The sequence below is a fragment of the Trachurus japonicus genome, chromosome 13, assembly GCF_045865225.1.
Source record: "Trachurus japonicus isolate A0001 chromosome 13, Traja_1.0".
Lineage (NCBI taxonomy): Eukaryota > Metazoa > Chordata > Actinopteri > Carangiformes > Carangidae > Trachurus > Trachurus japonicus.
The window spans coordinates 12,817,771-12,829,463 of record NC_140919.1 but is presented as its reverse complement, the minus strand read 5'-3'; the positions used below and the strand labels follow the sequence as shown (position 1 = coordinate 12,829,463).

Below are 11,693 nucleotides of genomic sequence, written 5' to 3'. Positions count from 1 at the left end.
ATGTAAACATACTTCACTCCTGTACACAAGATACATGTTCACACACCGCTGCACTGGACCTCTAACCCTGAACACCTGTCCACTCCTGACTGATGAACATCCTCCTTAAATAGACAATATTTCATCATTTAAATCATTTTTACTGCCTGAAAGATATTCCATCTACATTTAGTCACCAACATCCACCTCACAGCTGCGGAGCACGGTGGCCAGATGTGCTCCAGGTGAACAACAATACCCCCCTCTCTCATGCCAGTCTGTCCGCCCAGGTGGCTCCTGTTTATGGCCACTGAATTTGAAGGGCAGTGCCGACGATGACTAACGTTGTGTGGCAACGACGTGTATAGTCTCTGTGCAATCAGATGTGAGTGTTTTTGTGTTTTTGAGCACTGGGTTATCCAGCGACTCAAGAGAGGATGAGACTGAAATCACTGCCAAAGCTGCTGTGAACGAAAAGTGTGAATGAATCCAGAAGCACACATGATTGCACTACTCTATAAACCCTCAGTAGTACTGTGTGAGTGGTGCATTTCTTGAATGTTTCATCTTTTTTCTCACTTTTTATTTCTCACATACACACACAGGCACCTGAAGTGGAGCAATCTAATGTAGATGAATGTGATGTTAGCTGTGATTATAGGAAATTATAGGCTACATTTCAAGTTTGACACTGTGAATTAGTATCTGACCATCAGACCACTCCAGCTCACAGCAGAAATTGTGGTTTTTCACTTGATAATTGCCTAGAAAATCAGACTCATGCTAAGAAGAAAATTGATGTCTTGTGGTTTTTGAGCTATATCAGATTTCCTCTCATATATTATGGTGTTGTTTTCCTGTCTTGGTTTGACCAGTACAGTATTCAGTACTGTAAACCAGCTCTTCCTGTGTTTCTTGCCATGAGTAAACTTTTATCATTGTACTCCTCCTCCTCCTCCTCCTCTTCCTCTGTGCTGACGTCTTCAGCAGATTCGGTAACGACGGTTTAGTTCAAGGTGACATACGACAGAACGAGGCTCCCTCTTGCTCCCCTGCATATTGTATCATCCTGCTCATCTGCCTCCCTGCAAAACGTTTCCTCTCTTTCATCACCCCGGAGGAAAAATTCAAATTTCCTTTAGCTGTAGTACGAGTGCAATGAATGTCTGGAAACATCACACCTTGTATTCTCATATAAATATTCCCTGTACACGCAGCATAATGATAATAATAATAATAATAACACGTCACCACATGAATCAGTGAGACAACACCTGAAAAATATTGATCCTCTGCCTGCAGTCTAATGGATTTCATCTGTATTCATATTCACTTTGGTTTTGCTCTGATATTCTTTTTCCATTTGCCGAGTCACAGCCTTGGACTCAGTTTCCTCTGAGGACACAGTTTGATTGAGCTTGACAAGTTTTTGGACCCAATCAACCAAAGAATTGAGAGTTTTTCAAACCTCATCACCGGATATCGCAGGATAATTCAATTGCAACCTTTTCCTTTTTCACAATAATAACACAACCTTTAACTGGAAAGAAAATCTTCAAATCTAAAGACCAAATCACAGTTATTGGAAATAACAGTGGAGAAATGAAAAAACCAGAGCTCAAAACTTTGAAAACTCCGGGTTTTGTAATCTGACAAGTACAAGGTCATGATGGCCAAGGTTTGCTCTTAAAGTAAAGTTTGTAATGACATAAAAGAAGCACGAGTAGAGACTTTTAGAGGAAGAAACTTAAAATGACATAACAAAAAACTCAAAATTTAAAGTATGGCAGCCTCAGGGAGCAAAGTTCAGATCGGTCATGAACTTTGCATCTTGGGGCTATTACTCCTAAAAACGATTTCCATCAAGCAGGCTCTAAGAAGAAGATTACATCACTCCAAGCATGAAGAGGTCACATCAGAACTGGGACGAGTGGGATTCAATTTACACAGTGTGTGGAGAGCAATACTGGAAATGAATTATGGAGAATCTAATTTGGAGAGAGTCTGACCTGACTTGAATTTTGACTGATTTAATGTCGAAATAATACAAAATCCAGCAGAGTGACCACATCTCAAATCAATTTAGATTGATGTAAATGGAATATGTAAGTGTTTCAGCTCATTTAAAATGCAGACGTGGAAATAAGAAGATTAATTAATTTTTAGAAAACTGTACAAATCCCCAGTTAAAAAAAAAATAATCGATGTGTCATGTCATGAAACCTAAGTTGTTGTGACTCTGCAGTTTGTCACTCTCTCTGACCTGCTTTGCTTGCTGAAGCAGTTTCTGAATGAGGATAATCAGAATCAATACAGTTTCCGATGGAAGTAAAGGTCTAAAGGGCAAAATGTGTCAAAGAGAAAGTCACTAAATCAATGTGTTTCTAAAAAATGTGTGTGTGTGTGTTGACATGACAGGCATGTGCGGGCACTATTGTCCTACCTTCATGCTGGGTGGGGCAGTGCGGGGTGGCGAGGGGGGACATTCTCCCAGTGGGACGTTGGAGATGTTCAGCAGCTCCTGTTTCCTGAAGAGGAGAGGACAAGAAGAAAGAACAAACGTGGTTGATTTATTGACGACCAAAACGTCCCGAATTTTAATCAAAGGTCACTTTGTACTCGGAGGAAGACGGCTCATCCTCCTCTTACTCAAGTAGGAGGATAAAGGCCGATTTGTGTTATGTCACTGTTTCCCCCTCAGAAACAAACTGCAACTCAAACCATTTCTGACCTGATGTTCACACATGGATGTGTTGGTTTAATTAGTGGGAACAGATTCTGCTTCTCCATTAGCCCGACCGACTTCATACACCAACTGGCTATCCAGCTGTGCTGCCTGCAGATGTTGTTCGACCGGGACATCTCATTCATATTTCCAACATTTTCTTCCTCCATGCAAATGGATCATAAGCGTTACGTGTAAAACTAGTGCGGATGGTTTATTATGTAAGGATAACTCAACAGCTAATTGGATGACTTGCAAACAGTTAAAGGGATAGTTCAACATTTTGGCAAATTGGCCCATTGCCATAATCCCTATAGTCATAGCAGTAGGTTCGTTACCTTTAATTGTCGGTGCAAGCTATTTTTAGAACGGCGGAGCAGAGCCGTGAGCTGCTCAGAGCTACGCTACGGAGGCTAATGGGATTTCTTGGTTTCTTTCATCAAACTCATTAAATACACAATCCAACAACTCCACAACGCTCTGGTGGACAAGTTGTGACCTGCACATTCACCACGCTATGAGATAATAACAGAACGTTACCAGACAGAGTTGTTTTAGAGGCGAATGCAGAGACTGCTTGCTGAAAAACTGTCCCTGAAGGCAACGCGCATCAGCAGTTTTGCATGAATTTATACCTCTAAAACAACTCTGTCTGGTAACGTTCTATTATTATCTCATAGCGTGGTGAATGTGCAGGTCACAACTTGTCCACCAGAGCGTTTTGGAGTTGTTGGATTGTGTATTTGATGAGTTGGATGAGGGAAACCAAGAAATCCCATTAGCCTCCGTAGCGTAGCTCTGAACAGCTCGCGGCTCTGCTCCGCCATTCTAAAAATAGCTTGCATCGACAAATAAAGGTAACGAACCTACTGCTATGACTATAGGGATTATGGCAATAATAATAATACATTTTATTTGTAAAGCACTTTTCATAAAGTAATCTCAAAGTGCTAGCTACAGAAACCAATGGGCCAATTTGCCAAAATGTTGAACTATCCCTTTAAAGGAAAACACAACATGAAGGAACAGCTAGGCAAACAGCAGAATAAAACACACTGATTAAATGTACTGTACCACTTTTCATTCTGGATTTAGCCCAAAATATTATACAACAACGATGCCAAGAGGATCATGTACTTTCTAAGCATCGTGCTGTTTTCACACATCAGTGTTCACAGCAGTGAATCTGTGTCGAGGTCAAATCCAGTTGTCCTAGTTTAAACTAAGGGACAATAACTTGCTCAGCAGTAGTAGCTACAGTACAATTTTGTTTTTAATTCTAAGGTAGCTATACTTTAATGTTTTGTAGTGAGTGGAGTCTGCCAGCGAGAGATATACAGTGAAGTATCAGATGGCTCTCTGGAGTCCCGGGGGCCGTTAAGGAGACTTCCAGAGAAACCCTTCAGGGCCTTTTCTCCTCTTCTATGCTTTATTCTGTGTGCAGCACTCAGGAGCATGAGTGCACATTAATGATCCCAGATGTTAAAGGTTCAGCTGTCACCGGGAGACGGCAGGAAGATTAGCCTTGGCTCCAGAAAGCTGCCACACATTCTGACAAAAAAAAACCTGTGATATTTTCTGAGGTTGCAACCCCAAACATGATGCCTACAGTATAATGGAGGATGTACGTGTCACGTCTTGTGCTGAATGCATGGGAAGTTTACAGAGAAGTAAAAAAAGAAGGAGAGAGCACAGATGATGCTCTGAACTCTCTCTGACCCCGCTGTGGAGCTGCACTGACAACAACGTATATTACATAATAACTCTTTTGGTATAACTTGTTGAATATGAGTCATAAATAGCCTATATCAAATCCATGTTTCACGAGAATACACTGTAACAGTATGTGACAGCCTTCTGTTGTTGTGCAACTGCTCAGATGTTTTATATCCAGTTAAACTCCCATTTCGAAGGTGAAGATTGAACATGTAGCTATCAGGTTTTAACAGTGTCTGGCTGTCCACCGCAGTCGGAGTGGATTTAGCGAATGGAAAGGCAAGATGAGAGTTTTAATTGAGTGTTTATATGAAATTAATATGCCCCCTTCTTTCCTTTCATTAGCTGGAAACATAATAGCTTGTTCTCTGTTCTCTTACGTAGCCGTGTAAAGTGGTTGTGAGCAGCAGCAGCAGCAGCAGCAGCAGCAGCACAGACACTCGATGGCAAACAACGTGAAGTAGTAGCGCTGTTGACGTGGAGCCGTGAGAGAAAACAACAACAGCTCATTTTCATCAGCGATGCCCTTTTCAATTACTTGTTTTCACAATTAATCGCGGTATTAAACGTCACAATTAATTGATCGCAAAGATTCCTAAATACCGTCACTTTCCAAAAAAAGATTATGTATGAACCGTGTCGGCAGATGTTCGCCAAAGTAAAGGTAAATGCACAGATACTGGTCAATTTACCTAACGTAACATTGAATTGGTTGGCGTTTAAATGCTAGAGTGTCATTTGTAATTAAAAAAAAGATTAAAATGAACTTAAACATTTGGTATCGATGACAATTAATGACTTGAATATTTCAAACATTCCCCTGGCGGATTAAGGTCATATTTAAATACATATTTAAAATATTTTATAATTAGTAATGTATATTTTTAACTATATTTGATTTTACACCTTAATAGTGTTGTGAAATGAATTAATTCACAATAATCGTGATAATCATAATACCGTGATTATTTCTCTGACAATAATCGTACCCTGTCCTTGTCTTGCATTGTTGCATCCTCATCCATCCTCTCCACCCATAAACAGTCTTTTTTTTGTTTTTCTTTTGTCATAGTAGCGTCATGTTAATTGTCTCTCTTTGTAGTTTTTTTGTCTGTTGGTTTCTGTTGGATACATGTGTGTTTTTCCTGTTTTATGAATTCTGTTGTCATGTCCTTGTGTTTATTTCAATGGCTTTTAACACCTTGCCAGGAGGACTACAGTCGGAAACTAGCCGTTGGCTAACACTGGCACTTTTACATTTTATTATGTCCATTAATGTGCATTGTCCTCCTTAAATAAAAATAAAAAACAAAATAAAAAAGTACAAAAAAAAATCTATTATCGTGACATGACATCCCTACTATAAATTTTTACTGACACCCAACTAAAGTTGGAAAAGTCACACACAAAGCAGCACCAGTGTTTTCCCATCAGCTATTTCAGGGGCAAAACCCAAATCCTGTTCAACCCTATACTCCTCATTCCTCGGCGCAGACGAAAAGCCTGGACCGGCCAGTTCTTTCCACAGGCTCAGCACTCACACAATGCACCACTGTGTTCCCCCCGGTGTATGTAATGCTGCAGTATGTTAGCTCGCTGTGGCCAAGGGTGGACAGTGTTTGAATGAGCATCATAAGCCAAGACAGACTGAGAGAGGATTTAGACTAAGACTAGAGAAGATGAAGGAAATTAAAAATGTGTTTTTTTTTTAAATCTTTGCTGGACATTGTTCATTGTTCTTCCTCTTTGTTCCCATCAGGCTGCAGGTATGGAGGAGGAGAGGGAGTGTTTTCTTTTCTATCTCTGACCTGTGAAAAGGAAAAGCGTGTTGTTGAGGCTACCGTCTCCGGGGCAGATCGCCTGAGTGGACACAAGGACGCACTCACACACACACACACACACACACAGAAACACACACACACACACCTGCATGCACAGAGCTGCTGTTTACAGAGGGAAATTGTATGTGTGTGTGTCCATGAAAAAGAGTTAGGACGGGTCGGGCGGGGGGAGAGCTGCTGCCGTCCTTGTAGCCTGGATTTTCTCTGTTGTGATGAAACAACGGCTACGTCACACAGCACCGACTGAAACCCACCTGGGAGGAATGGAGGGCAGATGGAAGGAGAGAGAGAGAGAGCAGAGGAGGGAGGAGGAAGCTAAGAAACTATTTAGGAAGAATAGGTCATGGAGAAAGTGAGTTAGAAGGAAGGAAGTGAGGAAAGAGGGCGGCAGTCGAGACACTTTAGAGACGGTGATTTGCATTAGAGCATCATCAGCCGGAGTACAGTAAGACTGTATGTAACAAACGTCAGGGTGAGTCTTTGCAGGGATTCAGTGCCAGTTCACATGGAGGACGGGAGGGGAGGGGGCGTTCCTTTTAGAGTAAAAAAGAAAAATAAGAGCATGGAGGTGATGAATAGGTGAGCAGCACTTCAGACTTCCATGCAGGAGGAGACCAGAATTTGCATCTTGCTGCAAAACTCACCCAGAGTTTAGTTCAAGCCTCTCTCTTGAGTTGCATTCGAGTCACAGAGCACGGCTGTTTTTCTGAAATATAAATACCCACTGATCTTTGGAAATCCGAGAAGAATCTTTATGAGGTTTCCTTCCGCAAGGTATTTTTCTAAAAATCCTCAAAGTCTCTTGGAAGCATCTGAGCGATGATGAAACCCATTTTCAACACGCTGTGACTTATTTTCCTAATCGACAAAGAAAAGCAGGGATGGATATTGAGGAAGACGTATGACCTCGCACAGTCTGTCCATCCATCCATCCATAGTGTGAATTACCGGGGGGTTTGGGGGAGTTTGACCCCCCAATTACAACTTCACCCCCCCTAAAAGAGGTACAACATATTAGGTGGGGTTGAAACATGTATCTTTCTTATCAGTAATCATAAATAACGTGTGTCTATGGCTTTCCATTTCAATGTAAATGCACCGTTCTGGTGCTCCATGTGGCTTCGATTGAAACAGGCGCCGGTTTGTTTGCGTATTACAGTTTATGCCATGAAGAACAGTTAAGAATTTGTCCATTTCTCTTGAAATTTCTTGTGCTCATCTTGTATGCCTTGTAGCTACGTTTGGTTTTCTGCTCGGAACACTTGGCCCTTGCCTGCTTGTCCTCTCTGTCTCTCTCTGTCTTCATGTTGATTTTCATCCGCCACTGTCTTTGGCATGTTGACAGTGTGTTTGGTTCTGGTTCAGCATTGTGTGGATCGCTCAAACGAGATTTGGTAGGGTGTGTGTGTGTCTGACTTGCTGGTGTAGCCAATGTCAATCTGGCCCTCTGCGTTGTGTTTCTCGGTACGGACTGCCCCAGGTGGGGTTCAAACCCTAGTCTCCCGCACGGCAGGCAACGATGCAAACCATTTTGCCAAGAGACCAATGAGTGCTTGGCAGTCTGGTTTTGTACGTCTTTGGGTGAGTGAGTGCACCTCCGTTAAATTGGCAGTTTAGATCTAGAAAATGTTGTTGGTGACTGCAAAAGTTGTTTATGTGGTACATTATGTGCCCCATGTACTATAGTGCTGCCCCCAAATAGTCGACCAGGCACTGGTCACCAAAAAACATTAGCCGACCAAAATTTCATTGGTCAATTGGTCGCAGGAAAAAAACAAACAAACATATGGAGCCGTGTCTTGTCAAAATTTAGTCAAAAATGTTGACCCCCCCAATTGTAATTGTATAATTCGCACTCTGCATCCATCCATCCATCCATCCATCCATCCATCCATCCATCCATCCATCCATCCATCCATCCATCCATCCATCCATCCATCCATCCATCCATCCATCCATCCATCCATCCATCGGCTATACTGCTTATCACATATGGATACTGCATTGCTGAGAGGTGACACTGTACCACCATGCCGTCACAGTCTGAACTACAAATAAAAAAGGTTTACTATGAGTTACAACTGCTCTTAAAATCTTTTTATAACACAGTGGATGAAATTTGGTTTTTAACAGATAGTAAGTATCTTTGAGGATCCTGGAAATTTCATTAGAAACTCTTGTGGGTTTTTTTACTTTGAGGAGAACAGCTGCTTACTTTTGTCACTCCAAAGTAATACAGAAATAAGACACAAGAGGTGTTATGGCTGAATGCAGACCTGTAATACATTTGCCGTTTTATTGATCTAGAAGTGTTTCAAACTATAAATTTACCTCCGCTATTGTTCTGTGGCCATTACCATAATCTGTAATTACACCAAAGATGACACGCAGTAAAGTTACAGAAGAGCAATTTTGAATGTAGGGATCAGGATATAATCCAGGATGTCTGGACAGTAAGATGTAGCTCTAAAGAAAGAAACTCTGCATAATCAATTATTCACTGATCTTTTTATTAAATATTTCATGGCTCTGTTCTGTCGATGCCTCCCACCCCTCCCCTCCACTGTACTGTACTGTTGGCTTTGAGGAGGCAAACACCTGGGCTGCCAAATCAAATCACAAGGTCAAACTGTGTTCAATCCGAGCTGGTACAAACACAACGCCTGGCAAAAATTCTCCCGCCGTGCCAAAGCGGCACAGCGGCTGCCACACAATCATATTATTTTAATGTGCGGTAAATACCGGCTGTGAGGAGGACTGTATGGCAGCTGTGTTGGGTTTTTTTTTTTGCGTGGTTTTCTCCGGCCCGGCGGCGCTCTGCCAAGAAGTGAAGTCACCTCTGAAAAATTCATTCATCCACAACGATAAACATGCTCCTCTGTTGCTGTTGGTGGATGAATTTCTTTTGAGTGAATGAACAAAGTGTAGCTCGACTCCAGGCCTCCCTGTTACCTGGGGCTGAGATTAAGTGGTTGTAAACCTTCAGGGGCAGAAATAGGGCAGATCATGTTCTACATCTAGATCCATAAGTAGTACAAGATGTACCTCTCTTTGTATGGCAGTAAATCTGTAACCCTGCTTGCATTTTCCTGCTGCTAATTACGGTTGATTCAACAGTAATTACATCCACAGAGTCATCATGTTTATCTAATGATGCCGGTAATTTGTGTGAGTGTGAGTGTGTGTGTGCGTGTTTGCAAGAGACAGAGAGCGAGAAAGACAGATAAAGGGAGAGACCGTAATACATCTCTGTTGTTGCATGTATTGATTACACCCTTGAGATAAGATTAGGACAGCAGCAGGACATCATGGGCAGAGGGAAGAGAGAACGAAAGAGTGGATGTGTGAGTGTCACAAGAGGTGGGAGGGGGGGAGAAACAGGGGGAACAACACCTTGCACATCCCCGTAAGTGGGGACGGATCTCAGAGAAGAGGAGATAGGAGGATGAAAACAGGAAATCAGGGTGATAGGAGAGGATAAAAATAAAGACAGGGAGGATGGGAAAGCTTGAGGATGAGGTGAACTCGCTCCGCTGGCGCTGTCTGTCTCCACCTGGGCGTTACATTTGTTATGAAACCTGATCAGGAGCCTGATCCTCATGCCGATGGGCCAATTACACAACTAATGGTTTCTCTAATGGAGTTAAAGGGGGAACTATGCAATTCCAGTCGCTTTTCCGCTGTTTCGGTTATACGCTCCTCTCTCGTCCATGTGCATTTGTTTACAACGAAGCCCGGGAAAAATCAATAATTGGAGCAGTGGATAACGTTACATAACATATACGATGTTACGCCGTGCGTGTTTGTGTAGTCTTAAAGCGATAGTTCAACATTTTGGCAAACTGGCCCATTGCCATAATCCCTATAGTCATAGCAGTAGGTTCGTTACCTTTAATTGTCGGTGCAAGCTATTTTTAGAACGGCGGAGCAGAGCCGTGAGCTGCTCAGAGCTAAGCTATGGAGGCTCATGGGATTTCTTGGTTTCCTGAAAAAATGAAGAAAATCTGCACACCATAGAAGCTCCCTTTCAACAAGGATTTACTAGCAACGTTGCTATTAAATCCTTGTTGAAAGGGAGCTTATGGTGTACGGATTGTCTATTCCTCCTTTGATCCAGCACCCATCCCAACCGGGCCTATCTGATATGCGTGTTTTTTCACAGTATTTCTTGGTTTCCCTCATCAAACTCTCTGTATTTACCTCTAAAACAACTCTGTGTGCTAACGCTCCGTTATTATCTCATAGCGTGGTGAATGTGCAGGTCACAACTTGTCCACCAAAGCGTTTTGGAGTTGTTGGATTGGGTATTTGATGCGTTTGATGAGGGAAACAAAGAAATCCCATTAGCCTCCGTAGCGTAGCTCTGAGCAGCTCACGGCTCTGCTCCACCGTTCTAAAAATAGCTTGCACCGACAATTAAAGGTAACGAACCTACTGCTATGACTATAGGGATTATGGCAATGGGCCAATTTGCCAAAATGTTGAACTATCCCTTTACGACTACACAAACACACATGGCGTAACATCGTATATGTTATGTAACATTATCCACCGCTCCATTTATTGATTTTTCCCGGGTTTTCAGCTGTGAGACGCCAGGTGAAGGCAGAGAGCCTCCGTTCTCACTGTAACAAGTCACAAGTCATGTAGTTAACCATCACAATTACTCCGGAGCTTTTTAATTAAGGTAAAAATGTAGCAGAGCCACGGGAGAAATCCTGCATAGTTCCTCTTTAATACAACAGTAATTGGAAATAGTGAAAAGGAGAAAGATGAGGTCTGCGGAGCGGTGGAGCAGCAGGGAGGAGAAGATGTCATCAAACCCTGATGTATATTGAAGCTAAGTGAGAATAAAGAATCAAGTCACACACGGCTGAATCGTCTCAAGTATCACATATTAGACTCCACACGGCTCTGATGAGCACGTTCAGAGGCTGAAGCCACAGACACACATGTTCGCCTGTTGCTTAATATAACTAACTTCAATTAACTTATAAAGTAGTATAAACACATCCTAAGGTAGAAGGAGAAGAATCTAATAAACGGTGCCGAGGATCGACTCTTCAGTTTAATTTGCAAATTTCCTGTCCAAAGCGAGCGGAGATGATTCCTGTTTAATATCATGTAGGTTATTGGTTATTATTACAGGAATATTAATACAGTACTGCTCAAACACATTTTTATAGATGTGTAAATGACCTTTGAGCCGTGCTGCACCTGTGGTTACACAACTTTATGAAATAAAACCATGACAATGGGGCATAAGAGACCCAAACACTTTTGCATCTTTATACTTTTATCATTTCATCTTTTTTTTTTGTCTGTCCCTCTGTTGTCATTTGTTATTTCTTTGTAGTGATTTGTGTCCTTGTGGTTGTTGCACATTTTTATGTATCATTTTTTTTTACCATATGTGGCCCTGTTTGGTTGTT

General features: G+C 42.0%; 1 protein-coding gene across 6 annotated transcripts in view; it reads right to left on the bottom strand.

Annotated features, from left to right (window-relative positions):
- rap1gap2a (RAP1 GTPase activating protein 2a) overlaps window positions 1-11,693 on the bottom strand; it is a 136,289-nt gene that overhangs the window by 43,140 nt on the left and 81,456 nt on the right. For all 6 annotated transcript variants that reach the window (XM_085794859.1, XM_085794858.1, XM_085794860.1 and 3 more), the window contains one exon: window positions 2,423-2,507. In XM_085794859.1, the coding sequence (XP_085650985.1) occupies window positions 2,423-2,507 (85 nt within the window). The remainder of the gene's footprint in view (window positions 1-2,422; window positions 2,508-11,693) is intronic.